The following is a 15255-nucleotide window of genomic DNA, read 5'->3' on the forward strand; positions in this document are numbered from 1 at the left end:
CATATTCATCATATATAGCAAGTGAAACGAATGCTCTCTCTTTATATATAGTTACTGAGAGACAGACACAACATGAGCTGAAAACAGATAATAACTATCGGCTGGCTGCTGAATGTTGTACCTTGACTTGATGTGTTAAATGATTTAATCTGAGTACATAAGATGACCTTTTAGTATATGTATGCATTTTGAGTCCAGATTCCTTCTAGAAATGTAATTATCGCTTAACCTAGAAGTAAAACGATCCCATTTATAGTCCCAATTGAAATAGAGAGTCCATTGGTAGAGAACAAAAGCTAACTGATTCAAGAACAAGAGACGTTACAAACAATTTATCAGAAACACGAAATCGACAAAACAAAGCTGTTGATCAAAGAAATTGACAAAAAAATGATTGGTTTGCAATGCATATTTTATCTTTGCCTATGTAGTCCTCGATTTGAATCCGGTTATGCAAATGTCATTGGCCTGATTTGAATGAACAAATTGGTAAGTTAGGCTGATATCCTAGTGAACCGAAGTCGGTTATAATGGACCAATTGGTAAGTTGGGCTGATACCCTGATGAACCGAAGTCGATGATAATGACACAATGCTAATAAAAATGTATTTTATCAGCTTTGTGGAGATTATTGATACATCTTGATAAGATTTCATTGGATTTGTACCATAAAGAGAATAAGATCTCTGAAGAAGAGGTAAAAGATCATAAAACTTTTTTTTTTGTTATCTTTTGTGCTCAGAGTTTCTTTGTGAATGGAGAAGTCTACCCCAAAGAATTATTTACTTTTCTTCGGTTGATCTTGATGAGGAATTATATCATACCGGGCTTACAGGTTGCCATTATATGGAAAACAAGATGGATGTGCTTCTAGATAAATGCAATGAGAAGAAGGTATATGATTTTAAACATGTGTGTCAATTGACCAGTATTTGATCGATAATTTGTTTTTGTTTAGGGATCCAATGTGACATTAGAATCTGTTGTTAGGGATAATCTGAGTAAGGTGAATGTGTACAAGTCATACATCATGTTTGTGGCTATAGAGATTGACAATTGAGATCTTGTAAAGTGTCAAGCTAAAATAGAGAGGAAGTTTTGGCAAAGGGAACATCATGCTATCCTTTGTAAGCCAAGTCAGAAATCAGAAGGTATGATATTGTAATTATTGGCTAATGGATGCATTTTTCTAATCTTAGGTTAGATAGTTATTAAATTATTATGGTAATTGAGTTTGTTTTGATTTTTTGAATCAGATCGATGTTCTACTAAGCTTATAAGACATTATGAACAGAGAAACTTATTCCGAAATAGGATACGCCTTTATATGTTTAAATTTTGTCTTATTTTCTAATTAGACCTAGTTTAAGGTAAAAACTATTCGCCAGTTTAATCGGATTTGAAGTTAAAATGAAGCTCAAAGGGAAACACTAAGTTTGCGTTTTAGTCACAATTGAACCTAATTGATGGTTTTAAGCATACACCTTGCTAGTGTGTGCTTGTTAACGTGGAATATTGAGAACACAAATAAAAAAATAGAATGAAACTCTAAATATACATTTTTATTTGAAAAGTTCAAGCACAACATCAAAAGTTGGGCTTTTACCAATTAATGGGTTGTGCACCTTTACTCTGAATATCAATCAGGCTAACCTGATCTGGATGTATGCTTGAGTATTACACTTTTCTTGTTGGGTATTGTTAGCCACTTAGCCTCACTTTGTAAATCTCCTAAACAACAACTAAAAAAATCAGGATAAATAACTAATAAGCAATAAACATTAGTTTTACATTGTACAAATTAACATTTTTTCACTGTACCTCACATAGTAAATCTGAATTCTTCATCGATTTCTATGATTATACCAACATGAGCAGTGTTCAATTCGTCTTCAATGAAAATTATGTGGGCATCTTCTTTGGGATGAAACACCCAATTCACTTTTTGTGTTTTTTCATCATTTTGCTGCAAAAAGAGAATGCACAAAAAGTGAGCTCTTCTCTGGTGTGCAGTGCGAGCTCCAATCTCTTCACTGGTTACTGCTAAATAAATATGATATAGCAAAGTCAAGAAAATTGTTCTCACAACAACAAAATATATGATAAAAACCTAAGAAATTATAAACTTACTAAAACATCTAAGTCAGATGAAAAACATTTTTTTTGATTAGATAATAATAATAATAAATCCGAAAGAACGAAAGAAACAGGCAGAAACGTAATGAATAATGAAAAGAGAAGCGATCAGAAGAAGAAGCTAGTCAAAACCCTAAAGCAAATACAAATGGCCCAAACAAACATTAAAGTCAGTTTCTTGATTCCACACAAATTTTGGGAAGAAAAAACAAAACAATGAGGATAAAAGACCAAGAAAAACTTGCCAACACTTTGAAGTAGCATCCACATCAGTCCAGAGAAATAAAAAAAACAAAGGCATTTTTCTTTTGCTTAAATTAGTAGACCCAAAAGAACAAGCATAGAAAGAAAATGAGGAAGAAGAAAGTTAAAATCCTAAAGCAAATAAAAGTGGCTCATGGAACGAAAGTTGCATGCAAAAGATATGAACCATCCATTAGTTAATAATAATAATTTACTTAGGAAAATATTACTCTTTTAAATGTTTTTGTCTTCCGGTAGACCACTGAATTGATTTTCTCCTTTTGAAAGTAATTGTAAAAGATATACTAGAATTATCTAGAGAAATATTGAAGGGAATAGTGAACTTCGTGTATCAGACTAACAAAATTGAAGAATTTTTTTGATACGCACATAAATAACTTAAACCATAATAATAACTCAAATAATTTCATTAAATACTTTGATTCTCTTCTCTCTCGCAGAGTACATGTCGAGCAGCTTTGATTACAAACAGTAATTTATATCACCGGTTTAGTATTGGTACGATGACGATGAAGCAACAAGATCAGGCAGCTCAACAACCCGAGATTGCTATAATCGTGGGCGGTTCATCTTCCTCATCTCCTCCTCAGGTGTGCTTTGTCTCCAAACAAAAACAAAAAAAATCTTTGTCTCTTCCGTTTAAAACCTTATAAGGTTTAATTATTCTGGGTTTGTAGATTATTAGGTAAATCTTATAGCTTTTCCTCATACCATGCGCCTTATGTGGATGAAGAATCGCTAGAAAACGTTTATTTCTTGATCGTGTGTAACTTTGATAAAAACTTGATGATCATAATCATCATAATTGATAAAAAAATTATAAGGATTCTCACATAGCATGAAAAAGAGCTTAAAATACATTAATACAAATTTAGAATGTGGTTAGAAATTTTAAAACAACACTAAAGATTATAGGCTTCAGTATATAAAGCATTTAGTATTTACCAAAATTACAATATTTTCATAGGGGTTAACACATAGATATTGACAAAATTTTAAAAAATATGACAATATTGTTTTAATGCATAGTTGTATCTCGTACTAATATATGATGATGGTCAAAGAGGTTTGAAACTGTTTTTGCTTTATTAGTTTTGTGGAGATTATTGATAAATCCTGATAAGAATTCATTGGATTTGTACCAGAAAAGAAAATGGAGAAGATCTAAAAGATCTGGAATTTTTTTTCTTATTTATGTTATTTTTATAAAAAGACATTTTGACTACATACAAAATCTTAAAACTAATAAAGGATATTTACAATATTAATTTATAATTATAAAAATCTCTATACCAGAGATTAACCCATTGTTGATTTGTAGTAACCTTTTGCCTTACGTCCTAGGGTTAATTCAAAAGTTGTTGACGTCTGAATCTATTCAACGCACTTCGATGATAACGAACGTCACGAAACCCATGGAGCTCGGCAAGGAGACACGGCCTACGGCTACAGGGATGCCTAAGGCGAATGGCGGTTCTTTACTGGATTCTTCCGATGATGTCGAAGACGGTGGTGTAGGCGACGTTAACGAAGAACAGGAGGAGAAATGCGAGGAAAGCGACGCGTCCAGCCGCGAGGAAGGCCAAGAATGGGAAGTGGATAGTTTCGACGATGGATTCGACTACAGACCTAGAAGGAATCTTGATCCCAACGATGAGATAGGTCAGAAGATGCATCGGTACAGATCTTCCATGTACAAGAGCAAGGTTTGTCTCTTGATAGTGTGTAACTTTGATAAACTTGATGATCATGATCATTGCTGGTGGTTTTCTCAGGGATTCGACGTTGATATAGATAGCTACCCGGGGAGCCTACTCTACAGACAACTCTTCCCCATCGATCTCGATGAACCATTTGAATACAGTGGTGCTAATGGACTTACTGGCCGTGAGTACATGAAAAGCATGGTTGATTTGGCCCTGGAAAGATACAACAAGATCAAGGTTGGCTTTATATCAATTTTCACTTTAGAATTAATTTTTTCCTAATGCTGGGTGTAGACTTCTCTTGTAGGGGTTAACGGTGACATGTGAATCTATTGTGAGGTCTATCATTGATTTGGCGTGTGGGCTCAAATGCTACATTACCTTTATGGCCAGAGAGTCTTCAAATGGTGATCTACTTGTAGAGTACCAGGCAAAAACAGACAAGAGAATTTGGCAAAAGAAAACTCATGTCATCTTTTGCAGGCCAACTCCAGAACCCAAAGGTATACATACACTCTTAGCATATGGTTCTTCATTAAGCATCGTTTTTGATTGTTTTTATTTTGTAATGTTGTGTTGGAACCCACAAACACTTGTGTGTTATATATGTACTGTGTCACTTAATGTTTCTGTTTTTGTTGCATATTTTAGAACCCACGAACGTCAATTTAAACTTCTGTGTTACTGACTTGAACCAAACGTCTTAAGAAGTTTGTTCATCTTTCTGCTTTGTTAAAATAGCTATATTATTTATTTTTTTTCTATCTTGAAGAAGAGCCGATGGATGTTGAGTACTCGGATTCTACCACCGATGGGGAGTCTAGTGATGAGTCCAGTCGTGAAAGTGAACAAGCATGGGATGTGGATAGTTTCGACGAGGGAACCGATTTCAAACCCCCAACGAAGACAGCTCCCTCAGAGGAAGAAATTGAAAAAATGCGTCTATATAGACCTCAGATGTACAAGAATAAGGTACTTTGTAGATTCTACTTATAAAAATGAACATATATTTGATTGATTTTATGAATCAACCATACAATAACTTTGAATTTGGATTGGATATATGGTGATTTTTCTGTTGGGCTAAATTAAAATTTGTTAATCTGTATATCCAAAGTCAAATGCTTGTGTGCTCACTCTCAGGGTTTCTTTGTTGATGGAGAAGTCTACCCGGGACGACTTCGTTACTTTTCTCCTGTTGATCTTGATAATCAATTATATCCTACCGGGCTTACGGGTCGCCAGTACATGGAAAACATGGTAGATGTGGCCCTGAACAAATACAATGAGATGAAGGTATATAATTAACTCATATCTTAATTAGACATGTGAGACAACTTACCAATATTTGATCGACAATTTGTTTTTGGTGTAGGAGGGATCCAAACTAACATTAGAATCTATTGTGAGGGCTAATCTGAGCAAGGTGAATGGGTTCAAGTCATACATCACGTTTATGGCTAGAGAGATTGACAATGGAGATCTTGTGGAGTATCAAGCTAAAGTAGAGAGGAAGTTTTGGCAAAGGGATTATCATGCCATCCTTTGTAGGCCAAGTCCAAAATCAGAAGGTATTGTAATTATGACACAACTCTTGTCTATAGAGTGATTGAGAAGTGTGTGTGTGTTTGCAGGTGGGGAGATATGCTGATCCGAGAGATGGATGTGCAGCAGCTGCAGCAGAATCATATAAACTGTGGTTGGAGCATGAGAATAGGACTGATGATATCACAATTATCATTCTACAGATAAAAAACCTGTCTAATGAATGATAATGATCATGATGATGGCATTATTCGGTATTCCTATTTTCCCCCTTTGTTTGTTTTTCTGTTGTATACTCTTACTATGTCACATATTCATCATATATAGCAAGTGAAAGTAATGCTCTCTCTTTATATCATGTGTATGAGCTTCTTTCAAATATCTCTGGCTACTAAGAGAGAGCAATAATGTCATGTGTATGAGCTTCTTTCACACATCTCTGACATTGTATCATGCCAGGTTATTTATATCACAATTATCATTGTACATTTTAGACAGGTTATTTATATCATGTGTATGAGCTTCTTTCACACATCTCTGACATTCTCAAATAATGTCATGACATAACCCATCTCATATATATTATTAAAACTGAAATACAGTTTGCTACTGTTATAAATGAAAATTGTTTGAAAACATGACATTAGAATCTATTGTGAGGGTTAATTTGAGATATTTGCTATTCTATTAGTCCAAGATTAAAGCTGAAAATATACAGATAAAACAACTAAATAAATATTGACAAAGACACAAACAAATAAATTTTATATCGCATATGTTATTATAAATGTTTTTCTATACAATTTTCGTGCTTGAATATACAATTTTAATGCTCATCAGTATTGTTCTCTTACGTTAATGGTAAAGGGGAAAATTCATAAATCTAATTTTGAAGAATTTTTTGTTCACCTAAAAAAATTATTCTAACAACACAAAAAATTATGACTGATTATTGATTTCAGCTTGATGAAATAAACCATAATTATAACCATAAACATATTCTTGTTTCATTAGAAATTTTTTTAAAAAAGAACAATATAAAAAAAAATTTGAATTTTTTTCAGATTTTTCTCTGATTTTTTCTTATATTTTTCTTATTTTTTTTTAATTTTTCAAAATACATTTTTGAATTTATTATTTAAATTTTATATAATAAATCTTAAATTCTAAACCATAATCTCCACATCCTAAACCTAATTTTTTAATTATTATATTTTTTACTATCTTTTTGTTTTATTTATATTTTATACACATAATATTAAATTATATTCTCTCGGTTCCAAAATCATATTCTATGACAATTGTTCAAGACTAGTTGCAAAAATTTAAATTCGATCAAGTGTGTTGATTTTAAAAGATGTGTCAAGTATTGTGGTAACATATAAGAACTGATTTAGTGTTCTCTTTTCATTAGCCTAAATTAAATGAACATTTGCCAACACTTAAAGTTAAACCAAAACCTATCCAAGCTTTTCTCAAACCCCCACCAAACTATACCTTTGTTATTTTCATTCGAGGGTATCATTGTAACACGTGGTTTAATACATTACATGAGGATATAGTAGTTTATACAAAGAAAATTTAGTGAGGTATTAAAGACGCGAATATTTAAAGACCATCGTGAGTGACTTGTATGTTATTTGGAAATTGGAATAGTTTATAGTTTTATGCATATTAAAAATATTAAATACATAGTACCACTTGTAAAGTTCATCAACCTATCTTCAAAGGTGATAATTTTTAATTTTCAAATGTAGACTTTTTGGTAAAACTTTAAAAACCAATACAACACATCATTTCCAAAATCACATAATTAGAAGAAAAAAAATAATTTAAACTGGATAATAGGAAAGCAAAGCAGAGTAAATAAAGGAGTGTGAGTGGCAACGTATAATGTCAGTCGTGGATTCAACTGTATAAAAAGAAACCTCAAATAAATTTCATTAAATAGTTTGATTCTCATCTCTCTGCTCAGAATATTTGTCGAGCAGCTTTGATTACAAACAGTACTAATTTATATCACCGGTTTAGTATTGGTACGATGACGATGAAGCAACAAGATCAGGCAGCTCAACAACCCGAGATTGCTATAATCGTGGGAGGTTCTTCTTCCTCATCTCCTCCTCAGGTGTGCTTTGTCTCCAAACAAAAAACAAAAAAAAATGTTTGTCTCTTCCCTTTAAAACCTTATAAGGTTTAATTATTCTGGGTTTGTAGATTATTAGGTAAATTTAAAAGCTTTTCCTCATACCATGCGCCTTATGTAGAAGAATCGCTAGAAAACGTATCTGTAACGTTTTATTATTGATGGGTTTGTAGATTATAAGGTAAAGGTGACATCTTTGTTCTCTCTTTCTGATTTTTCTGACATCTTTGTTGTCTCTTCCTCTGGAATCTGGATTTGATTTGTTTAATTCACTTAGTAGGCATTTCTCCCTTTTTTTATTTGTTTATGTTTTCATTACAAAACTGAGCCATTTGTAATTGTTTTATACGGAATAAATGTGAAATGAGAAGTTCAAACCTGTTGACATGTTAGTCCTTTAGCCATTTAGCTTTGCATTTGTGTACCATTGCAAAGTTAGTATCTTTTAGAGAGTCAAGTAAAGGAAAGCAAGCTTATGTTTTTTATTAGTTCCAAGTATCATTGATCTAGAGTTCTGAAAGGACTAATATGTGATTGGTAGAAATTGAAAATGTTGAGTATCTCTTTTTATGAGAAGATGTTGTAATCATTTTCAGTTTTTTATTGTGCATGAGAAAGGCCTGAACTTTGACATGTATTATTTGAGAATCACCGTCAATACCTCGGTGTAGGTCCGGGATAATCTTTTATTCCATAGTCCTGGGGCTATTTACAACTAGCCAATTCAGAATTTACAGGTGTAATAACAAGTGCATCTTTGATGCAGTCATCGATTCTCCCGAGAGTTCACAATTACCGCGCGCAAACATATTAATTTAATGACTTACTACTTATATAGGCTGAGCATCAGGTGAAAGAAGAATCTACTGAAGATGTGTCTAGCTCTCTACAGAGTGGAACCCACTTGGATCTTTCAATACCATCTAGACCAAAGAGTTCACTGAAGTCCACGAGCTCATTCAAAAGCGTTACTACATCCTCACCAAGAGGAATCTTGCGTAACCTAAGCTTCAAAAAGAAAGCTGTAGTCCCTCATCCTGAAAGCGAGAGAAGCTCTCTACTATCTCCCTATCTCATGGAAACACCTATAAAGACTATTATTACTTCCGGTTCAACAACTTCTCCTTACTGGAAAAGATGCTTGTCCCTTCCATCTAGACACGCCTCAAAGTTATCTCCTGTGCCAGCTGAACCGCCTAACGTGAGTTATTTGCCATCTTACAGTTACAATGTGCATTAGATATTAAATTTGCTAAAAGGAGTTTCTGTTCTTGTCAACATATTAGCAGGAAAAAGGAGAAAAAGAAGATTGTATTTTGTTACAGAAAGATTCAACTTATCCATCAGTTACAAGATCCTTGTCCATGCCTGGAAGAAACATAGTGATTGTGAGATCTATTTCATTTGACAACCACAAAGCTCATGTTTCCTCTGAGGCAAATGCAGGTACATGTTTTTGTCATCTAAATGTTTGAGTTTTGGCATTTTACGCTGCTGATGGTGTTTACTACTCTTTCATTAGCAGATCAAACCTCTCCAGTTCCTACGGAAGAAACCGATGAAGAGATTCCGGAAGAAGAAGCTGTGTGCAGAATCTGCCTAGACGTGTTGGAAGAAGGCAACACTCTGAAAATGGAGTGCAGCTGCAAAGGTGATCTCAGACTTGTTCATGAAGCGTGTGCCATTAAGTGGTTTAGTACAAAGGGGACAAGAACCTGTGACGTCTGTAGACAAGAAGTACAGAACTTACCGGTTACGTTGCTTCGTGTGCCCACAGCTAATCAAACAAACAACAGACGTGCTCGCGGCCAACAGAATATGCAAACACAAACCGCTAGGTACCTCTTTTAACTTCTATAGATTCTTCTTTATATTCACCAGTCTACTGAGAAATTGAATGGTTTGGTTGCAGTGCTTGGCAAGAGTTTGTGGTGCTGGTTCTGATCAGCAGTGTCTGTTACTTCTTCTTCCTTGAGCAATTACTGGTAGCCACCAAGATAAATTATTTATTTTGGTTGATACTTAAAGATATTAACAAGATTGTTATATGTTTCTTTTGTAGATTAGGGACTTGGCTTCTAAAGCTGTCTACATAGCAGGACCATTTTCATTAACGTTGGGCTTCTTAGCATCCGTTTTCGCCAGTGTCCTTGGTAAACACAACCACCCTATCTCTTTCCTTTGTTAGCCAACAAACTTTTAAAACACTTATGTAATTACAAAATGACTCTGCAGCTATTAGAGAGTACATATGGACATATGCAGCACTTGAGTTTGCGCTTGTGGGCATATTGGTTCATCTACTATATACTATAGTAAGCAGCAATATAATCTCTCACTTAAAATCAGTTTTGCTGCATTTGAATAATAAATCAAAACACACTCTTATGTTTCAGGTGAGACTACCTGCGATATATGCTATACTCTTTGCAGGGATTCTTGGTTTTGGGATAGCTGTGTGCTTAAACTCATTGTACCTTTATTATTTCGCTTGGCGTGTACGTGTTGCACAGAACTCAAATCCAGTATGACATCTCTTTTCCTGTGGCTTCTTTGTTCGTTGAGTTTGTACCATGGAAGAAGAAGAAGGTGAAGGTGTTGTGACTTGTAAAATGTAAATATATATAACCACTCTTCTTCGAGTCTGTTAGTCATGTTCCTTTCTTGTGCCCCTTTTGTATTTTTAGTTTTTATTTAGGGGACGATGATAATTTGTAAAAGAGAAATTCGTGTATCAGGTGAAAAGACTTGCTTCAAATCAATGTTCAAAAATTGATCCAGAAAAATCGTTTCGTTTAAATCCGATTTGCTCCCTAAACCGATTTTTAGAAAAACTGCTTGTAATAAACCCAACTTCCAAATGTGTAATCAGTTGAAGTTTTGATATAATTAGTATATATATGGTATTGAAAGTGTGTTATAAATGTTTTGCCATTGAAAAAAGAGTTGCACAAATTTGACAAGCACTCTGCAAAACTCTGTCTTTCCATAAACTCAACAAGCTTTTATCGTTTATTTATAAGTACACAGAGAGCATCAATCAGCTATGTCCTCACATAAGTGAGAATACAAATGCTAGTAAGAAACACATACACAAGTGTGAGGTCTCAGACTCTCAGTACTTTGACATGATTTGCCAATATAGTTCCTTTGGAGCTGCAGCAAAAACAATGGAACATAAAAGCTTTCATATTAGTCCAGGTGAGTGGTAAAAGTGAGTCAGAGACATGAGTCACACTTACCAGGCAAACCGGTGAAAATCTCAAACTGCTCGTAGGCCTGCCTCACAAACATCTCTGAGCCTGACACAGTTATGGCTCCGCATTCTTCTGCTTCCCGCAACAGTCGTGTGATTCTTGGTGTATAAACCGCATCAAAGACCAGTGCATAATGCTTCAATGCATGCTGGAGAAACAAAAAAGAAGCTATAAGTTTAAGAACAGCTCCTTAGTTATTGAGAGAAAGCAAAAGGAGAAATGTTACAAGGAGAGCTAATAACCTTGGAGATGGGAGTCTCATCAACATTTGGTTGCATACCCATAGAGGTAGTGTTAGCCAATACCATGCCATCTTCCGGATGGAAGTTATCTAAATCCGTGAGAGATAACGCTTTACCTCCAATTGCTTCTGCAAGTTCTAGTGCTCGCTCTTCACAAACACAACATGACAGCCAAAAGAGATGGAGTAATGTCAACGCCAAGCATGACCATTAATAGAATATATAAAGGGGAAAATAACCAAATAGGATATGTGTTTTTACCGTAAGTTCGATTAGCAATTACAACATTGGCTCCCTTCTCTTTTGCACCATAAGCAAGTGCCTTGCCTGCTCCACCAGCACCAATAACCACCACTGTTTTACCAGCTAATGGCGAAGTAGATGAAGAAGAAGGTACACTGCTTGCATCACTTGAGCCTTAACAAAAGAAAAAAAAGGCTACATGAGTCCAACCGACATTTCTCCAGATTAAAACTGTGAAGATAGAACTTACTTCGAAGGCCATCCTCAATAGCAGAAATGGAACCAATACAATCCGTGTTGTATCCCAGCAACTTGCCGTCGCTTTGTCTCCTTAGTACAGTGTTCACAGCTCCTATAGACTGTAAAAAGACAATGCTCAAGAACTATCCACGTTGTAACTAGGCGTTTTCTTGATTTATTTTTTGTATACTTTACATTTACATTAGATAATATAGTTTTTGGGTTTAATTATAAAATTACAAAAATTACATACACAAAAAAAAAACTAGACAAATTTGTGGATTTGCACTAACATTATTGCTTAATTTAACAGATTTAAAACCAATTCAGATCGATTTAGACCAATTTTAACCAATTTAAAACAGTTTAATCGGATTTTAAGAAAATTGTTTTATTTATTTACGGATTTTGAGAACACTGAATAAAGATAATAAATCAAGCACTCAGGGTGAAGCAGGATGGACTAATTACTCTATCAAACAGTCATTGGGGTTATTAGCAAACCAGACCTTAGCCAATGGATCAACCTCATCACAACATTTCAATGCAGCTTCTTTGTGAGGAATTGTACAGCTGCATGTAAAACAGATTTACATCATACACACAAAACATATTTATGTTCATTTATTTTAATCACTGGAGCAAACATTTACCTGAATCCAGCGAAATCAGAGGATGAGTATGTTTTAAGAAAGCTCTCAAGATCATCAACTAAGAGGTGGACATAGACTCCATTATAATCAACCGACTTGAAAGCTTGATTGTGAACAATAGGTGATTTGCTGTGACTGACAGGCTTCCCAATGATCCCATACACCTTAGTGTCAGGACCAATTCTTCTAAAGTTGTAAAGATCCAGCAGATCCTTGATCGTTGGTTGACCAGGTGCTGAGACTTTCCCAAATTCTAAGGTTCCAAAGGTTAAATATCCACCAAACTTTGAACAAAGAATCCGAGACATTAGACCTCTTTCTCCCATAACAAGTCCAATTGTGGGAACCTGAAGTTCAAACAGTTGACAGCAGAGAATCACAATCAGAGATTAGCAAAAACGCTTGATTCTATATAATGAAACTTACTTGAGCATTTGAGGTTATATGGAACATGCGAGAAACATCTGTGATGTCCACAGCAGTGGTAGCGATTTTCACTATGTCGGCTCCAGCTTGTTGTATTCTTAAGGCAAGGTCACTGAGATCTTCAACGGAAGGGGTGTTCTGATAGTTGTGTGATGAGACAATGACTCTGAAATTTTCAGGCTTCTTTCCTTCAATCGATTTGATGAACTCACTTGCAACCTTTTAAACATACAAATAAGAAGTTAGGAGAAGCTATTAGCATTAGAAACACCTCTTTCTACAGTTTATACGATGAGAACCTGAAGCTCAACATCAATGTAATCAGCTCCTAGTTCCATGGCTAAACGGAGCACATCCAGCCTCTCATTTTCATCACCTTCATATTGACCACCTTCCCATTTTGGCCTATAGAACACAGCAACATTTACTCATAGTGCAACACAAGAACTAGCAGACAACTTGAAAGGACAAGAAGGCAAGATCATTCATTGAAAGCTCCACACAACAAAGTTGTTGCTACTTAGCCAGTCTGGGCTTAGGATTAGGCCCATTCAGTTTATATGGTAGTCCATTAACAGACAATCTAGCTACCCTGGTACTAGTTGGAATACATTTCAAACTCGGTTCAGGCAGTATAATAGCCAGTCAACTCTATATCACTAGATCAACCCGCATATTAAAAAAAAACTCGACACAAGCTGGTAAAAAAAGGTCTCAAGCTTGAACACACACACACAGACAAACCTGTAGGTGAAGAGAGTGGGGAGAGGAGATTTGTTTATGATAGTTTTCAAATCCTCAAGAGGGTTGAACTCTTTTAGACTATCTAATCTTATTTCCACCAAGTCTGCACCCAATTCCTGAGCTTTGCACGTTTCAGTCACCATCTTGTCTATCGAATCCGCCATCACTGGAGCACAGATCAAACTCGGATTCTTCACAGTTTCTTGACTTCCGATCTCCATTCCAGTGGTACTTGAAGCCACCTATAAGTTTCACAATCCATTATTAGCTTTCATCTTCTTCATCTCCAAATTCAAATTCAACTGCCTACTTAAAAGAACTAAACATCAAAGTCATGTCCTAAAACGAAACATCAAACTCTTTTTAAGCTCTCATCGTTTTAAGCTCTAATCTCAAATCCAACAACTACTTAGAACTAAAACAAGTCCTAAAGATCGATTGAGAATACTAATGTCCTAAAACGAAACACCAAACACTTCATTCCAAAAATATCAGACCAAAGAGACGAACTTTGTCTGAACCGATCAACTCCAAAACAGAACAGAACCAAAGGAAAGAATCACTAACATAGACATTGCTTGGCTCTATGCTCCGACGTCGCTGTTGATCGGAAAATACTACCGGAACCGGCACGCTCCTGGTCTGCGGGGAAGATAATTCGGCGGAGAAGAAATTAGATTTGAAGCGGCGAGAGAACTCAGCGGCGGGGAGACGGAGGTTAGCGACGGAGGTTGGTGACGGTCGAGGGGTGGAGAGGGCATGAGGAGGAGGGTAGGTGAGACGAGGATTAGTTAAAAAAACAGACATTGAGAGCCGTCGTCGTCAACGGAACCGTGCGGCCTTTTTCACATTTTTTTTTTCTTACAACTTTATACACTAAAAACCAGAGTGGTAGGTGGCTGGGGATTGGTGGTGAGTTGAGACATTAGGCGGAAAACAAAAGGTACTTTTCTGTCTGAATGTTTTGTGTTACGGAAGTGGGCTTGGGCTTAGTGAGCCCATGATAAGCCTGTTGGGTTCGTTTTACTCTCTTTTTGTCCAACAATTACGTCGACATTACTAAATTTATATATGTAACTAGTGGACTGTTTGATCAAAAAAAAAAAAAAAAAAAAAGACTATTCGTAATTTTCTTGTTTTTACAAACTTTACTATGGCTTCCAACTTACTAGAAACTTTAACTTCACTCTATCACCACAATGATCATATGTTTACACCAATATATAGACTGCTTTTATGTTGGTTCATGAGGTTCCACTAACTTTTTTTTTTTACTAACTATTGTTTTCGGTTTTTCTTTTCTATTGGATTAGTAGCTGAAACGAAACAAAATATGGTAGAGAAATTCACTAGAATAACATTTTTTAAATTTTTTGTCACAGAAATAGTCTTTAGTGAAGAAAATGACCAAAATAAATTTAATTAAAAGGTGAAGGTGTATTTTACACTAGGGTTAACAAATCTAGACTTAGAGTTTAGTGTTAAGAAGTGATATTCTGGAAATATGATTTTAAATTAAAAAAAAATATATTAAAAATTTCAAAATAAAAATGGGTTATTTTGGTCATTTTCTTGAATGCTATTTTTGTGACAAAAACTTAAAATGAGTTATTTGAGAGAATTGTCCAATATAGTATAGGTCGATTTTAATAG

At 35.0% G+C, this 15255-nt stretch overlaps 3 protein-coding genes across 11 annotated transcripts; 2 read left to right on the forward strand and 1 right to left on the reverse strand.

Annotated features, from left to right (window-relative positions):
• Window positions 1–617: 617 nt before the first annotated feature.
• On the forward strand, window positions 618–6139 carry LOC106389629. Of its 2 annotated transcripts, XM_048762934.1 has the most exons (9): window positions 618–697; window positions 836–894; window positions 3745–4106; window positions 4176–4343; window positions 4414–4609; window positions 4879–5078; window positions 5250–5402; window positions 5482–5677; window positions 5741–6139. In XM_048762934.1, the coding sequence occupies exons 3-9, from the start codon at window positions 3792–3794 to the stop codon at window positions 5755–5757; spliced, it is 1245 nt and encodes a 414-aa protein (XP_048618891.1). In that variant the 5' UTR covers window positions 618–697; window positions 836–894; window positions 3745–3791; the 3' UTR covers window positions 5758–6139. The 2 variants fall into 2 exon arrangements, with proteins under 2 accessions (XP_048618891.1, XP_048618916.1); XM_048762959.1 differs by having other exon boundaries at window positions 638–894; window positions 4882–5078.
• Window positions 2833–10597, forward strand: LOC106389631 (probable E3 ubiquitin-protein ligase MARCHF10). Of its 8 annotated transcripts, none has more exons than XM_048762854.1 (8): window positions 2833–2990; window positions 8636–8998; window positions 9084–9243; window positions 9320–9635; window positions 9710–9782; window positions 9860–9950; window positions 10033–10112; window positions 10194–10597. In XM_048762854.1, the coding sequence occupies exons 1-8, from the start codon at window positions 2904–2906 to the stop codon at window positions 10326–10328; spliced, it is 1305 nt and encodes a 434-aa protein (XP_048618811.1). In that variant the 5' UTR covers window positions 2833–2903; the 3' UTR covers window positions 10329–10597. The 8 variants fall into 8 exon arrangements, with proteins under 8 accessions (XP_048618811.1, XP_048618728.1, XP_048618797.1 ...); XM_048762771.1 differs by lacking the exon at window positions 2833–2990 and adding an exon at window positions 7583–7815 and having other exon boundaries at window positions 9087–9243; XM_048762840.1 differs by lacking the exon at window positions 2833–2990 and adding an exon at window positions 7583–7779.
• Window positions 10598–10710: 113 nt separating this feature from the next.
• LOC106389628 (bifunctional 3-dehydroquinate dehydratase/shikimate dehydrogenase, chloroplastic) lies at window positions 10711–14508 on the reverse strand. The gene is made up of 11 exons (XM_013829940.3): window positions 14170–14508; window positions 13603–13844; window positions 13158–13263; window positions 12859–13077; window positions 12433–12779; window positions 12289–12352; window positions 11790–11898; window positions 11558–11713; window positions 11297–11445; window positions 11040–11202; window positions 10711–10953 (listed from the first exon to the last, which is right to left on the reverse strand). Exons 1-11 carry the CDS (start codon window positions 14407–14409, stop codon window positions 10913–10915), a joined length of 1836 nt encoding a protein of 611 aa, XP_013685394.1. The 5' UTR covers window positions 14410–14508; the 3' UTR covers window positions 10711–10912.
• Between the last annotated feature and the right edge of the window lie 747 nt (window positions 14509–15255).

This window comes from Brassica napus, chromosome A1 (genome assembly GCF_020379485.1).
Source record: "Brassica napus cultivar Da-Ae chromosome A1, Da-Ae, whole genome shotgun sequence".
Taxonomy (NCBI): domain Eukaryota; kingdom Viridiplantae; phylum Streptophyta; class Magnoliopsida; order Brassicales; family Brassicaceae; genus Brassica; species Brassica napus.